The sequence below is a fragment of the Xiphophorus hellerii genome, chromosome 1 (assembly GCF_003331165.1).
Source record: "Xiphophorus hellerii strain 12219 chromosome 1, Xiphophorus_hellerii-4.1, whole genome shotgun sequence".
Taxonomy (NCBI): domain Eukaryota; kingdom Metazoa; phylum Chordata; class Actinopteri; order Cyprinodontiformes; family Poeciliidae; genus Xiphophorus; species Xiphophorus hellerii.
This window is the reverse complement of record NC_045672.1, coordinates 20,386,027-20,402,839: the sequence shown is the minus strand read 5'-3', so window position 1 is coordinate 20,402,839 and position 16,813 is coordinate 20,386,027. Positions and strand designations below refer to the sequence as shown.

Sequence of the window (16,813 nt, the reverse complement as noted above, 5' to 3'; positions counted from 1 at the left end):
ACGGCTCTGTTCGGTAGATTTGTTTGCAATGCTTTGTTCATTTGTTTTTTTATTAAAATGTACAAAAGTAATGTGTACTTTTGTAGCAGAACAAATACATAATATTAAGAAAGTATAAGGCTTCATTGAATGTAAAAAGGATTTGTCATGCAAAACATTTCTATTTCCCAAGTTGTACTGAAATATGGGGCTGCAAATGATAATAAAGAGCCGTTTGGGAGCCGAATGACCCGGTTCTTCTTTGGGAGACGAGCCACACGAGCCGGCTCTCTGCGAAGAGCAGAAATTCCCATCACTATTTGTCATTAACAGTGGACAGTCGCCAGTGATATGACGCGAAGAACGTGTTCGCTATAATGCTAACAAACGGTGCACTCAAAGCTACAATAAAAATAAATAAAGCAGTACCTGAGAGACAGCTATCGATGCGCTGAGACTCGGCAAACAATAATTAAGTTGGGGCTTGTGTCGGTGGATTTGCGTCTCGGTGTAACTTTGGCAAACCAAGCAAGAACTGAGAAGAAAAACGAGGTAAAGTTAGCATGCTGGCTAAATAGCCAGGTTTTTGCCAGTACCTTGTAATGCCGTGTATGTGCCATTGCAGGCAGATTTGACCGGTCCTCATATTCTCTAGATTCTGCGGAATAAGCTGTACGTTCCGAGGAGTCACAGAGTTATGACGGAATACTAAAGCTGTGAAAGAGAAAGTGTGCTTGTAACAATAATGAGGTTAGCTCTCTTGTTTAGCCACTTTTCAAGTAGCCAAACATCGCAGTAGTGAGCGGCGTTTCCAGCTGCCTGCTGCGTAGTAAATAAACACCTCATTAAATAATACACGGGGATACATGGTAAGTATTCGGACTGTTGTTTCATAATTATTGTATAGTATATTTCTTACTTAATTGATATTTTAAGAAAAGAGGCTAAATTTGACGGTTGTGTTCCCAAGAGAACAGCCGCACCTGCAGCAGAAGAGCGGATCATCTGCGTCTGTTTTTGGTTTGCAAACATCAGCTGGTAGAACTTCCTGTGAGACCGTCAACATGTTCTGTTGTGTTTATATAACCTTTCTCGTTTTCAGCATCAAATTGAGTAGCGCTGAGTAGAAACCTCCACCAAGATCACTGTTAGAGAACAGCAGAGGAACTTTAAGCAGGTTATGTCAAAACAGTAATGCCTCGTAAGAAATATTCAGCTCTGGGACAACATGCATGACAAAAACAGGAAATGAGAGGAGATTTTAAAAAAAAACCAACAACATGCAAAAATGCAAGTGCAGAGACCTAGAGTGGAGAGTGTCTCAAGTGCTAAGTGGAAAAAGGGCATGTCCGTTCTTTATGGAAATTAAAGTAAGGGATAGTTTGCACGGGAGATGAGCTACTGTGAAACGGTATTTCTTAAAAATGTGAAAAGTGCAGGAACCACAAGAAAGCTTGTCCAACATTTTCTGCTGGGTTACCTTTTCTCATTGTAATTTGCACGGATCATTGAGCTGGTTATCTTTGAACCTCCCAGCCACTCATTAACTAACCTATGTGTTTTCTTTATTTGTTCTATGTGAGATTTTTCCATTACAGTGGGAGTTATAAGTTAACTGGTTTTGAGGGCATCGGGTAGTAAGGAGAATCAACATTTTCATTGTAGCTCAAATTAGCTCAATATTTACATTTAACTATAGACTGAATTATCAGTTGTAGGGTAGATTGTTTCTAAAAAGTTTCCATCAGTCCCTGGAATCTCAGTATGACCTGAAAACTTGGCCAAATGAACCAGCAAAGAGAATATAACATGGGAATAAAGTTCTTTCCTGTTCTGTGTTCTGCTGCAATGTACAATGAACTTTAATTTCTGGTATTTTACATGAGCACATTTTATCCTTGCAGGTTGCGTCACCATGGCGTCAGCATCTGCCTCCGTGGACTCAAAGGCAGAGCTGACTGCTCTGCTGGAACAGTGGGAGAGGGAGCAGCAAGGCAACACACAGGAGCTGGTCAACATCCTCACAAAGTAAGTAGGAGGCTTGTGTCTGATGTATGTGATGAGCTGTAATACTGTTAGAATGAAATAAAGGGTCTTTAAGAGTGTTTAATGTGGACTTCTATTGACTTTTAGAATCTCTGAGCTTGTTGAAAAGGAGACAGAAGAGTACCACAAAGCGGACCCTGACCCTTTTGATGATCGGCATCCTGGTATGAAAAAGAGGAAAACAGATTTTGTAACTGCAAGTCTTCCACGGATTTAAATATTCTGCATGTTTTTGACATACCTCTCTTGGCCACTAGGGAGAGCTGATCCAGAAGGCATGTTGGGGCATCTTCTGAAGATCTTGTTCAAAAATGATGAATTCATGAATACAGTAAGCCTTAATCAGTAGTTTTGAGTTGCCTTGGTGAGCCATATTTAACTGCATTTAATATCTTGGTTAGAAGTTAATTTAAAACAAAGCAAATGTTTCCTTTAATAGTTGGTGAACAGCTATGTGATGACCAGCAGAGAATTCTCTCTAAATGCAGCAGCTTGTCGCCTGCTGCAGAACATCATGCCTGGGCTGGAGACAGCTGTGGTCTTTCAAGAAAAAGTAAAGTACATCTACCCTCATTGTGTCTGTCTGTGTGCGTGCGTGTTTGTGGTGTATTTTGTTCATATTTTGTTGAACTTTCAAACATTTCAGATTTCTGAAACTAAAAATAAGTCTTTTTAATTGTGTTATTGCTCTATCAAACTGACAGTTGGAAACAGGAAGTAGTATAATAATGTGGCAGCTGTTATAATCAGTTCATGATTGCGTCGCTGACACTTCTTATTTCAGCTATCCACAGAATGTAAAACTTCATGAAAAGCAATCCTGTAGTTAATTTTTATACTGTTTTCAGTATTTTTGAATGTTTTTTAGATGGTGAAGTTGAGAGGAATCAAAGTTAATAAATTTTATGAATGATTTTTAGTATTGGCCCTTCTGAGCTCCACTACATGTTCCGGATCAGTTTGATTCTTTTAATTCATACTCCCATAGTTGAATTCCAGGATTGGCCAGACCCCAGGGAAATGTATTTCACTGCCTCTAATTTGCTTGAAAAGTAGCATTTTGTAGAATTGTGACTGTTAAACTATTGTATTTCATTTTCCTTTTCCTTTTAACTTATTACCTCAACGAGTTAGGAAAATAAATTGAAATAGAAGTCTTAAAAGCAGACATATAAAATAATTTAGCTGTATATTAGTTTCTGAAAACTTTGCATTACCTCTTATTCAATTTATTGTGATTTGATTCTTGTCTAGATTTGTGAATTTCTATGATTATATTCTTTAGATCAAAGCAACCTCTTAATGCTAGCTCAGTTTATTAGAGACCTAGTCAGAGAAAGTTATCTTACTTTGCTGGTTATCAAAGTTGGTACAGAACTGATGCCAGTCTTTGTTTTTTAGTTTTTGTATCAAATATAAAATAAACTAAAATATAATTTATTGTCCCCATATAAAATTATGTTGTGGATTGTAACCTGGGCACCTTCATATGTTTACATCAACACAAACTTGCAAGAGATGACATTATCTCACCTCACAGCAGTTTGCAATAAACATTGATAAAAAAACAAGCAAATAACTGCATAATCAGCACTCTGCTGTATTTCTAAGTTCTTTAATATGGGAACTTAAGAACATCATGGCATGTTGGTTATCCATATTTTGTTTTTTTGCCATTCTTCATAACTGCACCCATCTATCCCTCATGTTTTCACCTTGGAGTTGTACACACTGATCCCCCTTTCTGCAATAAACACAGAGGATCAGACATAACATGTATTACTAACTGTATTACTCACACCCAATACACAAACACTTTGAGCTATTGTTGTTTGAGCTTCATATCATCTACAAGATTGCTGCATTCTGTATAAAGAATATATGGAGGGTCATTCACTATCTGTCGGGAGAGTCTGATATGCCTCTGTCACCATTTAGTTATTTCACAAAATTGCTTCAAACATCACATATACAAACAAACATAGTGCTTTGTATTTTCTCTATGATTCATTCTGTTGATCTTCTTAGGTTTATGCATTATTCACCATCTTGCGTGCGTCATTTTTTTCAGGAGGGCATCGTTGAAAGACTTTTTAAGTGGGCTCAGGAGGCTGAACAGCCTCTACGAATCTATGCCACAGGCCTGTTGGCGGGCGCCATGGAGAATCAGGACATTGCTGCCAACTACAGAGAGGAGAACTCTGTTTTGGTCAGTAGGGGGTGTCCCCAGTCTCTTATGTCACTTTGTATTGATGAATAATTCAGAAGTTTATAGTGAAAGACAAATGATATTTTGCCCCACAGTTTGTTCATAAGGATTAGTAAGGGTCCATTTGCTTATTATTTGTGCTTTACTTTTACAGGTGCCTTTGATGCTGCACAGGTTGCGTGAGCTTCAGGATAAGGATGCTGAGAACAAACGGGAAATCAAACGACCTAGCCCCAGGAAGATTCTCAGTGAGCCTCTGCTGCCTTTAGATGAGGAGGCTGTTGATGGAGGCTTTGAAGACAAGCCCTTCTCTCCATGTAAAAATTCAGACGAAAAGGAAGCAGTGGGGCCGCAAGGAGACGCCGAAGTTCCCTTCTCAAGCGCCGAGCCTGAAAACGAATTGTCGTTCCGTTTCAGCTCGCCTCACAGGACGAGTAGCCGTGCCAGCTCAGCTGTTAAAACCATGATGAAGCCCATGTCTGCCCCGGGTTCACTGGCACACCCAGGCATGTCTGATGGCAGCGGCTACCTGCGGAGGAGGATGGAGAGAGACAATGCCAGAACCTCAAAACAGAAGCTGAATTTCTCTCTGCCGGAACCAGAAAGGAACTTAAGCGAGCTTTCCAACAGCAGCTGGTCAGAGATGAGTCCCTGGGTTATTGGCAACAACTACCATCTGGACCCTTTGACCCCAGAGATTGAGCAGAGGCTCATCCTGCAGTATCTCACACCTCTGGGAGAGTATCAGGAGGTTGGTCGCATTCAAATATGAGCATAGGAGTTTACAGCTTGTTCAAAACTGTTTTGATCATGTTCTTCTTCACTTACCGCGTAAATGTCAGTGTTTGAAAGGTGAGGTTGTTGTATTTTGCATGCATGAATGGAAGCAAAATCACCTTTTATACATATACTCTTTATGGTGGAGCGCAATTATGTATTTTATATACATTTTGTAAAAATAATTTTGTATAGACGGAGAATGTATCTGCCGTCATGCTGCAAAGTCACCAGCAGGTGTCAGCCTTCCATCATGATAATTCAGATGAAAGAAATTATTTAAGCTACATAATTGTTTAGTTACAAGGAGTTAACTATATGTTGTTTAAAAATTTTTTTAAAATATTTTTTAAAATGTGGTAAACTATTGCTGTTTATGCCTTTATGGTTTACAGCTTCTGGCAGTGTTTATGCAGATGGGAGCCCGTGAGCTCCTCATGCACTATATGGATCTAAAGCAGACCAATGATGTCCAGCTGACCTTTGAGGCTCTGAAGGTAAATCTTCCTTTCTTTCTTTGACTCTTCTTGTTACTCAAACAGCGTGATGTTCCTTAAGCTCATGCAGTTTCCCTTCTTACAGTATTTGGCTTCTCTGCTATTGCACAAGAAGTTCGCTGCAGAGTTTGTTGCTCATGGAGGCGTTCAGAAATTGCTGGAAATCCCAAGACCTTCGATGGCTGCTACAGGAGTGTCACTGTGCCTCTATTACCTCGCCTATAACCAGGATGCAATGGAAAGGGTATGAAGGAGATTACCAAACATTGCAACTCAGAAGTGTTTCAAGTTGAAGTAGCTTAATTTTGAGGTATCTTTGTGTCAATGCAGCATTTTGGCAGAGCGAGTCAGTAGCTTTTGACAAGCTCAGTAACGTTTTCTTACTATGCAGCCATACTCTTGTGGCTGATATGAGCGAAAAACAAAGTAGTTATATTTTGGTTGCTGTTAAAATTTTTATTTTTGAATTGGTATTGTTTTCTTATATCAATCATACGTGTCAAAATCGCTGCCGAGATCCAAACAGCACAGCGTTACTCAGTATTGCAGAGTTCAGTGTATTATTTTTTTTGTTGCTGTCCTTATTTGTATTCAGGACTCTGCTCTCTCCACTCAAGGTGTGCATGTTGCCCCACTCCGTCTTGTCAGATGTGGTTGGTTACACGCTGTGGCTGTTGGAGTGCTCGCATGCATCAGGCTGCTGCCACGCAACCATGTTCTTCTCCATCTCCTTTTCGTTCCGGGCCGTCCTCGAGCTTTTCGACAAGCAGGATGGACTTAGACGGCTCGTCAATCTGGTTAGAAAAGAAATCCCTCTGTCCTCATTGTAACTGTGTAAACCTACTCATCTGTGCCATGTGACGAAAATATTGATATCCGAACAGCCAATACACTGTCAAATTGAATAGATTTAAAGTTTGGAATGGATGAACTGCTTTCAGATCAGCACACTGGAGATCCTGAATCCAGAGGACCAGGGAGCGCTGCTGAGCGATGATGAGATTTTCTCCAGCAGGCAGAGAGCCAAGCACACCTGCATGGCTCTGCGCAGGTACTTCGAGGCCCATCTGGCAATCAAGGTGGAGCAGGTGAAGCAGTCTCTGCAGCGCACAGAGGGAGGTGCCCCCATTCACTCACAACCATATTACAAGGTAAACGGAGGATATATTTGTGGATCAGAATAAAAATAATTTTTTGCATCTCCTTTTATTTGCTTTAGTTGTGAAGATGGTTTCTGATTTGGCATTCTGTGTGCTTGCCTCACTCGTCAGGCGGTCAGCTACAGCCGTGAACAGGTGGTGGAAATGATGGAGTTTCTGATCGAATACGGTCCACTCAGACTATACTGGGAACCAGCAGAGGTCTTTCACAAGCTGTCTTGTGTCCAGCTTCTCCTGCAGCTCATTTCTATTGCTTGTGACTGGAGGACCTACTACGGCAGGTATTGACAAGTTCCATTAAACGTTCACTAAACTTATTTGAAAGTAGGTCTTGAGTTTTGCTCTCTGCTCTTGTAGGAGTGATACAGTACGATATGCCCTCGACATCCTGAGTATCCTCACAGTGGTTCCAAAGACGCAGCTGTTGTTGTCTGAACCTGTTGCAGTGCTGGATGAGGGAGGATCCACTGTTTCTACTGTTGGTGAGTTTTCCTAGAGGATGATTTAATCTAAGCCACTTAGTTATAACATTGTTGCCAAAAAGGGTAGTTTTACTTTTGTGTTGCCAGTAATCTTAGTTTTTTTTTTTTTTTTTTTTTAGATTTTCCTTACTCTGTTGGTTGCTAAGCAACTGTGTTTTGTATTATAGTAAGAAAAATCAACTCTAGCCCTTTAACAAAAAATCTCTTTATTAAAAAAAAAAAAATAATGTGCATGAACATTTTTGTTTGTTTTTTGTTTTTTTTTTGTCTTAGGTATGAGTATAGTCCTGGCTGTGGCGGAGGGAGAGGTCTTTGTGAACGATGCAGAGATCCAGAAGTCGGCTCTCCAGGTTGTCATCAACTGTGTGTGTGCGCCAGACAAACGCATGTCCAGCATTGGCAAATTTATTGCGGGGACTCCCCGTCGCCGCCTGCCGCAGCAGACGAAGGCCAACGAGAGCGTGCTCACCAAGATGTGGAATGTTGTACAGTCCAACAACGGGATCAAGGTACACTTGAAGCTCACCTGACATCTATGTTGCATTTTTTTATGAATAAATGTTTTGTTAAAGTATTGACATATCTCTGATGTTTCCAGATTCTTATCACAAGAATTACAAAGTAATTAGAAAATTACTTTAAAAAACGTTTTAACCCTGTACCCCATTCCCCTGACACCCCTAAAGAAAAAACAGTGTAATCAGTTGCTTTAGGGGTCACTTAATTAGTAAATGAAATCTGCCAGTGGGTCTCATTAGCAAAAAAAAAAAAAAAGAAAGATTTGCTTATTTAAATAAATTATCTTTGAATTTCCCATATGGCAGAAGGTACAAATAAACACTTCAATGAAGTTGAAGTGTTTATTTGCTTTTAATTAGTATGTTTTCTGAGCTGTTAGATATAGAGCATGCTACCTTTCTAAGTGTTGATAAATCTTATCATTTCTGCTACTATCTAACTCCTTTAAACAGAATCTTTATGAGAAAGCACTTTCAGGCATGTCGTTTGCTTTGAAAGCCTTTTTTTCTTTAAACTTACACTTTGTATCTGTCCTGTAGGTGCTCCTGTCCCTTCTGACTGTCAAGATGCCCATTACAGATGCCGATCAGATCCGAGCTCTTGCCTGCAAGGCTCTGGTGGGTTTGTCTCGCTCCAGCTCTGTCAGACAAATCATCAGCAAGTTGCCTTTGTTCAGCAGCGGACACATCCAGCAGCTCATGAAAGAGCCTGTTCTCCAGGACAAACGCAGCGAACACGTCAAGTTCTGTAAGTTTGCAGCAGAGCTGATGGAAAGGATCTCTGGGAAGCCGTTGTTGATCGGTACGGACGTGTCTCTGGCGTGGCTGCAGAGGGCCAACGTGGTTGCTCAGTCCAAGATCACCTTCCCCGAGAAGGAGTTGCTGCTTCTCATACGAAACCACCTTGTGGCCAAAGGCCTACACGACACAGCAAACACACTCACCAAAGAGGCAGATCTGCCCATGACATGCCTTTCACATTCATCTCACTGTTCACATTCAGCCTCCTCTTTCCCCGCTGTTGCTCCTCCTCCTGCTGCCTCCCCCGTTACTACGCTCCCCCGCACCCCACGGTTGGCCAACGGTGTGGGCTCACGACACGGAAACCATATCTCACACTCATCCACCACGCCATCCAACCATCCACAAGCACGCCCCTCCACATCACAGTCGGCTGGACCGCCTTCTAGCGCCATACCATCGACGTCTGCCCCACACTGTAGCAACGGCTCGCCGTTGATCGGCCGCATCGTTTTCTCTCGTGAACGACAGACGCCGTGCGGAGCCATAAACTGCAAAAAGAACCGAGTGCTTCGACAGAAGTCTGATCATGGGGCCTTTAGCCAGAGTCCAGCCATGAAGAAGCAGTTTGACAGACACTTACCTTCTCCTCCTGCCTTGGACAGTATTATCACAGAGTATCTGAGGGAGCAGCACGCCCGCTGTAAAAACCCTGTCGCAACCTGCCCACCTTTCTCTCTTTTCACCCCCCACCAATGCCCTGAGCCCAAACAGAGACGGCAGGCGCCCATCAATTTCACATCGCGGCATTCTCGTAGAGTTATATATCCAAAATATGGAGGCGTGGATGGAGGATGCTTTGACAGACATCTTATATTCAGCAGGTTGGTGTCATTCCTATTTCCTCCCTAACCCTGCTCCATGTCCGTTCTCGACATTCTTCGTTTCTGCGTTTTCCCAGGTTCCGTCCCATCTCCGTGTTCAGGGAGGCGGATGAGGATGAGAGCGGATTCACGTGTTGTGCCTTCTCAGCTCGTGAGCGGTTCCTGATGCTCGGAACCTGTACAGGCCAGCTCAAGCTCTACAACGTGTTTACAGGCCAGGAGGAAGCTAGCTACAGCTGTCACAGCTCCGCAATCACTCACCTGGAGCCGTCACGGGTCTGTAGAGAAATCTGATGTTACACAGCTGCAGCTCAAGAAAGTGAAATATAATTGAAAAATGTATTGATGTTTGTAGATGTTTGAAAAAATCCAGTGTGATATATTTGAAGCATTTATTTCTGTTAATTTGGTAGTTATGGATTACATACGAAAGAATTTACAGAATATTGGATAAGGCTTATAGTGTATGGACTGAGTGTATGGTCGAAGCTGCTTTTGCAGCCACATGATATGCAGGCGACCAACCTGTGGTTCTACTGAGGCCTTAAAGAATCTCATGTCACTAAAGCTGGGTTGGTACTTTTAGTAGGTGCCAAGTTCTCCTGGAAAACTAAATCAAATCTTCAGAAAATTTATCAGCAGAAGGAAGCATGCAAGCATTCCCCTAAAGTTTCCTGGTAGATGACCAAGTTGATGTTGCACTTGACAAAACAGTGGACAGTGGACCAGTGGATGTCATGGCTCCCAAAATCATGACTGGCTATGAAAATGTTACATTGGACTTTAAGCAGCTTATCCATTGGTATCCCAGCTTATGGGAATAAATTTTTTTTTTCAAACGTATTGATGTTGCGTTGCATGAAACAGTAACCCCACCTGCAAAGCCATATATTTTCACCTCTTAGGCATCGTTAATAAGCCCCACCTGACAGTTCAATCCTCCCACCCATCTGTTGACCCGTTCCTCCAGCTCTGGTCATCTTGCTTTCAGCCTATGAGTAACTCCTTGGTCCATGTCTGTCAGTGTGAATCAACATTTTAACGCATCAGTCAAAAAAGGCTTCACCAAGAAGAAAAAATACATATAAGTCACACCCAATTCTAAATCGTAGAACTAGAAAAACTATGAAAATTATGAATTATAGTCTGGAAATTACAATAATATAATATTTTTAAGAAATTGAATTTAGGATTTTAATTTGGTGTTAATGTTTAAAATTAATTTTGGTGTTAATTGAAAGTGTAACTGAAACACTCCTTGAATTGAATTCAGAAAGCGTTTAACTTTCTGAATTGAATTCAGAAAGCGTTTAACTTTCTGAATTGAATTCAGAAAGCGTTTAACTTTCTGAATTGAATTACTGGGAAAAAACACTTTTGAAGATGTTCTTATTTAATGAGATGCACATGTTTGTTCTATAAAAGTAGTTATCGGTGAAATCTGATCATATTTTGCCCTTTTAGGATGGTTCTCTGCTCTTAACATCAGCCTCGTGGAGTTACCCTCTTTCTGCACTGTGGGGCATGAAATCTGTGTTCATCATGAAGTAAGTCTATTTCCCAGCTCTATGTGTTGAATATGCTCCTCGAAAAAGAACTTGCACTTTCATGGAGTTTAAAATTGCCCAAATCATTACCATATAATTAATGTCAGTCAGCAGAGTTAACTTCCCTCTCTTTTATCCTGGTTCCTCTATTTTTGGATCCTCTCTACTCAATACAACAGCAGCTTTATTCTGTTAAAAGGAGCTAACAGACACACTACATGTTGTTTAATTATGCACACTGAGAGCCCGAGAGCTACCGTCTTCAGTCCCTGAAACTCTTTCGCTTGGATTCATTTATTCAAATGGTTGAACTCGGATAAACCACTTCTTGGACTCTGCAGTGACTTTATGGCACTACATGATTTTTAAGTGCCCAGCCTTATTCTTTATGCTTTAGATTAAATGTTCAAATGTTGCTTTCATTGCATCCAGGCATTCCTTCCTGGGTGACCATTATGTGGAGTTCAGCAAGCTTTCACAAGACCGTGTCATAGGGACAAAAGAACACGTAGCACGCGTATGTATATTTCATACATTATTAACATAGCCTCACAACATTAAATTAAAGACGTACATTACAAAGTTAAAGCATAAATTTTCACTTTAAGGGTTCCTTTTTCCTAGATTTATGACGTACAAACAGGTCAGGTTACTCTGACTCTCAACAACCCAGACCTGGCCAACAATTACAAGAGGAACTGCGCCACCTTCAACCCAACAGACGACCTGGTCTTGAACGATGGCGTGCTGTGGGACATACGCATGGCTCAGGCCATCCACAAGTTTGACAAGTTCAACATGAACATCAGTGGGGTGTTTCATCCCAACGGCCAGGAGGTCATCATCAACACAGAAATTGTATCCTTCAGACACGGAATGACAAGCATGAGGTGGAACCACATTTAATTCCCCCCCCATATCTATTATTTATGCACTTTTCAGACAATGGTAAATGCTGATCTTCTCAGATCCTTAAACCTGTATGATCCTTCTTTAAAAAATATTTCTTTGGGCAAAATACATCTATACTGATAAAAAGCTGTGGAAAAATCCTAAATTAAACAAATTTAGCTTCCTTTGCAGAAGCCTCGTCTCACATGGAGACTCACCGTTTAGAATATGTTTACTTGGTGAGAAAATAATCACGTAAAGTAATTATAGTTTTTAACATAATCACCTGTGTCAAAAAAGCCTTCTGGTGATTATTAGAAATGATGATATGAATGATAACTTGGCAGATTCCCACTCTGGCTTTCTGGGCTAGAAACCTCACAACAATGAATCTGGTTTTATTGTTTTTCCCATTTTGGCTGAGTGTCCTCTGCTCTGGGTGATTTGTGGATTTCAGTAAAGAGGAAAGTGCTGTCTTCTTGGCAAAATTGAATTGAATAACGTCAAGGATTCCAAAAATTTTGATACCCATGAATTATGGAAAATATGTACTTTTCGACATGAATCATTTCCCAGTGAATAAATGCACTCTGTTAGGTTCATAAAAATTTTCCTTGTGACGATATGCTGCTGCAGTAAGATCTATTTACACATTTTTGTTTTTTTAATAAAAATTACAGGATTTGCAGCATTATCAGATCTCAATAAGTGCCTGCTTTACACTAGAGACACTGGTATGACTGCAACATTAAATAATTCCATTGGTAATTGAATCTGAAGCTGTTCCAGTGATGAGTTGATGAATGAGGATTTATTTTATTGCTTAACATTAAATATTTATCCCAGTAAGAGTCTGTTATTTCCCAGTAGATGGTTGCATAAAGAGGCATGTGATTACTGTTCAGTGTAGCTGAACTTGTAGCGGACACAGTTGAAGACAAACAGTATGTTTCTTAACCGCACGTCTCAGTGGGACCTGCGGACCTTCCACCTCCTCCACACGGTTCCTGCTCTGGACCAGTGCAGGATAGTCTTCAACAATAGCGGCACCGTCATTTATGGAGGTAAATTCATAAGTTATTTAACGATTCATGCCAAACACGATTTTGTGTTTGGCATGAAGTCTACGACTCTGCTCCCAGTCCAAGTGTGAAATTGTTAAGGTTGTTTGAAAGTCTGGTAATTATCAATCTAACCCAGACTGTGTGTATTTGTAGAAAGGTGTGAACAGAGCTTGTAGGGGTGTTTGTGTGTGTGCGCATTTGAAGCTCTTGTAAGTCTGACCCATGTAGGCAGACTACTCGATGTTGGCATCAAAAATAAGCACCTTTTTCACAGGATAGCGGCCCCTCACTGGAAGAGGCGCAGGCATGCAGAGATGGAGCTGACTGCTGCCTGACCGTTTCAGGCACTCAGAAGCCAGAAATGTGGCTCACCAGCTTTCTCTGTTCATTTATTTACCATCACTCTCTGTGGCTCTTTGTGTTTGTAGCAATGTTGCAAGCAGATGATGAAGATGATATGATGGAAATGCAAATGAAAAGTCCATTTGGTTCATCGTTTAGGACCTTCAACGCCACAGATTACAAACCAATCGGTAAGATCTCTCTCTCTTTTTTTTGTTTTAAACATCTGCTGATCTTTCCCAATTTTTAAAAATGTAAATGTTTTTTTTTTAAATGATAAAGCAGTTTTCCTGGTGAAACTGGTCGGTTTTACTCAATCACTGCAGTACAATGTTTATATTTTGGCCCTCTTGTAACATTTGTGGAGCTTTACATGCTCTTTTTCTTTTTCAGCCACAATTGATGTCAAGAAGAATATATTTGACCTTTGCACAGATACAAAAGACTGCTACCTCGCTGTGATTGAGGTAAATAATTGATGATTAATACTTTATTCATAAAACAGCTCAAGAAGTTGCCATTTAAATAAATCTTGTCTTTTGTGTCCTACAGAATCAAGACTCTGTGAACACCGACACTGTGTGCCGACTTTACGAAGTCGGGCGGCAGCGACTTGCAGAGGAAGAGGAGGAGGATGAGGAAGATCAGGTTCTAACTGTGTTGTGATCTTGAAGCAGCACCTCTTCTTCTGCTTCTTCATGCACTGGAAAAATGACCTTTTGTTTTTCTGTGTTTTCAGGAGGATGATGATCAGGAGGAAGACGACGACGATGACGACGACTCTGACGACGACGTCGACACGGATCCTCTCATCGCCGAGCTGGAGAACGATAACGGAGGTGAGGACGAAGATGATGACGATGGGAACGATGAGTTCTCTCCTTCGGATGAAGAGGTTGCGCGTCTTCTCGAAGATGACGGCGACGGCGGAGATGACGACGATGAAGATGGTGATGACGACGACGATGATGACGACAATGATGATGATGATGACTCTGATAATGATGTCGATCTAGACGGTGACAACGGTAAGCCACCCTTAAAGTTAACTGTTTCTAATCTGTGGTTCTAATTTTTCATTTTGATTTGAAGTGTATGGCAGCGAGGAACGATCGATAGATACCGAAAGTCTGCTTGTCTTTGGATTTTGTCGTGGAATATTAGACAGGCAGCTTCTCTTGCTATTTGTAGTCTCTTTTAAAAACATTTCTTTTCCCAATGGCCTTAAGTGGGTATATTTCTTTTAATGTTCCATTTTTATTTTATTGTTTCTGTTTTGGTTTCTCTGACTTTGAAACGTTGGATAATTGTACATCCCCTTTTTAATTTGTTTCATGTATAAATTGGATTTGGATCTTGACAGAACAAAAAAGATGCAGAAATGCTGAACTCTGTTACTCTTCCCTTAATCTGAAAGAGTAGAAACTGCTTTATAATCCCTCTGCTACTGCTGTAATAGTTGACAGTTAATTTGGATTAATTTAGGCGTTTTCAGGAAAAGCCTTCTCTCTGGTTCTCCAGGGCCCTCCATAAATTATGTTTTAACAAGAAGTAAGAAGAAAATTACCAATCTTGCTAGACAAATTAGCCTTAGTTTGTAAACCTTCACTATTAAGATCTATTACAACCAACAAATGCGGCAAAAGCTTGAACAAGAAAGAAGCATTAATAAGCTTGGAGGATTCCCCCCATGTATTTCATGTTAATGAGGGGAAAAGCTTGATTTTTGGAGAATTACACATATTAGCTATTTACTTTAGGATCCATAGTCCCGCATCACTAAGTTTTCATCTCAGAAGACTCACTTTAGGGTAACATAGTTGCAGAAATATTAAAATCACCTTGCTATCTAACTTCAAAAGGCTTTTCTGGCTATTTTATAATAATGTATACAAGGCTTTAATTGAGGAAAACTAAAGTGCTCATCGTTTCATTCCTCTCTGAAGACTCCTGTTTTAGTAAGAGTTTATTCCAAAACTCAACAAAATAAAGCAAATTTTGCAGAGGGAAAGACCAAGACCTCATCTCGCTAAGCTGGCGTGTTTTTGCTGTTTTGGCACTTTCTGCCCTCGCCCACTAACCTACTCAGCAGAAAATCTCTATTCCCAATTTCTGAATCTGTGTTTGTCTATCAAACAAACAGACAGCTCGGACAACTCTGACCTTGAAGATGACATCATCTTATCCCTGAACGAGTGAGGCTGTGGGCCATCAGCATCTTAAGAGCAGAGATCCAGAGGAGATGTCACGATTTCTTCCTCACAGACGTTTGATCTGCAGCGGATCAGTCCCAAAAAGAGAAAACCAGCGGGTATTCTAGTTGGAGCACTGCCAGCTTAAAACTGTACTGAACACAGTGATAGTGTGGAAGAACAGAAATGCTTGTAAATGATATAATTTCATATAGGAAAAAAAAAACTTGAGCTGCAGGGTGAGCGATGAGATCCGGGTGAGGATGTGATGGAAAAAAAACATAAGCTCTCACATTTATGGCCTTTTGATTTCGTATAAACTTCAACACTTTGTAAACATCTGTTTGGCCACAGGTAAGAGTTTATAGATGAAAGGGTTGAAATCCACAAGACGAGGAGTCTGAAGACTGAAGCTGTGCTGTTCTAGGCTGCTTGTTTGGTCAGGTCGACTTAACTAATCACCAAAAAGTCCTGACGTTTCCTCAAACCTTCAGGATCCTTCAGCTTTTATTTCCAGCAAATCTGTACCATGCCACACACAGCAGTGCCATTTCATATGAACTCTTGATGGTGTGAACACTGTAGTAAAAGCATTTGTCAACTCAAACACTTTTTTTAATATATATTTTTTTGTTTGTTTCCGAACAGTATTTAGCACAGTGACTGATTTTATTAAAAGACTGGTCTGAACTTAAATGGTTCTCCTAATTTTCTGGAGCATTTAAGACAATAATAAATAGACCTGCCACACAATTTAGCAAAAACAAAAGAAATGAATGTTGCTTTTCCTTTTACAGTAAAAAATTCTGTTATTTTGTATATAAAAAAAGAAAAAAGTCTGGCACATGCACACCTTTTGTGCAGTCGTCATATTTTCCTCATGTTTCTGCTTTTAGTTTGGTTTTTCATTTTATTTTCCATTAGGAGACTTTTTGAGGTTCTTGAAATTTCCTGTACAGATTGTATGTATCTAAAGTATTTTTACTATAAATAAAGTTGCAGAATTTTCTCTTTTGTGTACTTATGTGATTTATCTGGTATGTTTTAACTTGTCTTTAATAATCTAAGCTTGCAGCAGTTTTAATGAACAGGGAGTTTTAATGTTAGCACAGCCAAATTTGGGCTATTAAAGGAGACGTGTCAGAGTTTAAGAAACTGAGTTTAGATATGTTTAGATACATAACATATGGCTCAAAACCTATTTTTAGCCATTCTGGGAAGAACTTGAGGCTGTGTATTGTCCTGCTGCATATCAAAGTGCACATGATGAACTGAGATGATATTCTGGGCTCTCCTGAATACGTTGACGCTGCTAGAATGGTTCATCACTGTTTTAATATTTTGGGTAACGGTTCTCACTGTGATTCTCTATTGTCCAACAGCCTTAGAAGTTGATTTATAACCCTTCCTGATGAACACTTTCTTTCGGTCGGAACATGATTATTTGTATTTTGAGATCTTTTCACATACTTGTTATGCAGGTT

General features: G+C 40.3%; 1 protein-coding gene across 1 annotated transcript; it reads left to right on the top strand.

Moving 5' to 3' along the window:
- Positions 1-306: 306 nt before the first annotated feature.
- On the top strand, positions 307-16,338 carry dcaf1 (ddb1 and cul4 associated factor 1). Its single transcript, XM_032576626.1, has 25 exons — positions 307-531; positions 1,884-2,007; positions 2,113-2,189; positions 2,283-2,356; positions 2,465-2,578; positions 4,097-4,234; positions 4,389-4,985; positions 5,407-5,508; positions 5,594-5,752; positions 6,126-6,305; positions 6,450-6,659; positions 6,780-6,949; positions 7,026-7,150; positions 7,424-7,659; positions 8,209-9,293; positions 9,371-9,569; positions 10,758-10,840; positions 11,273-11,357; positions 11,465-11,698; positions 12,702-12,795; positions 13,224-13,328; positions 13,531-13,604; positions 13,690-13,785; positions 13,877-14,165; positions 15,281-16,338. The coding sequence occupies exons 2-25, from the start codon at positions 1,895-1,897 to the stop codon at positions 15,334-15,336; spliced, it is 4,695 nt and encodes a 1,564-aa protein (XP_032432517.1). The 5' UTR covers positions 307-531; positions 1,884-1,894; the 3' UTR covers positions 15,337-16,338.
- The last annotated feature ends 475 nt before the right edge of the window (positions 16,339-16,813 follow it).

What these genes read in the sequence shown, in the direction of transcription:
- dcaf1 (XM_032576626.1), top strand. Translation starts at nt 1,895, where the DNA reads ATGGCGTCAGCATCTGCCTCCGTGGACTCAAAGGCAGAGCTGACTGCT. An exon ending in ACTCACAACCATATTACAAG is followed by an intron (nt 6,660 to 6,779) that starts GTAAACGGAGGA and finishes CTCACTCGTCAG; the next exon opens with GCGGTCAGCTACAGCCGTGA. An exon ending in CACAGATTACAAACCAATCG is followed by an intron (nt 13,329 to 13,530) that starts GTAAGATCTCTC and finishes TTTCTTTTTCAG; the next exon opens with CCACAATTGATGTCAAGAAG.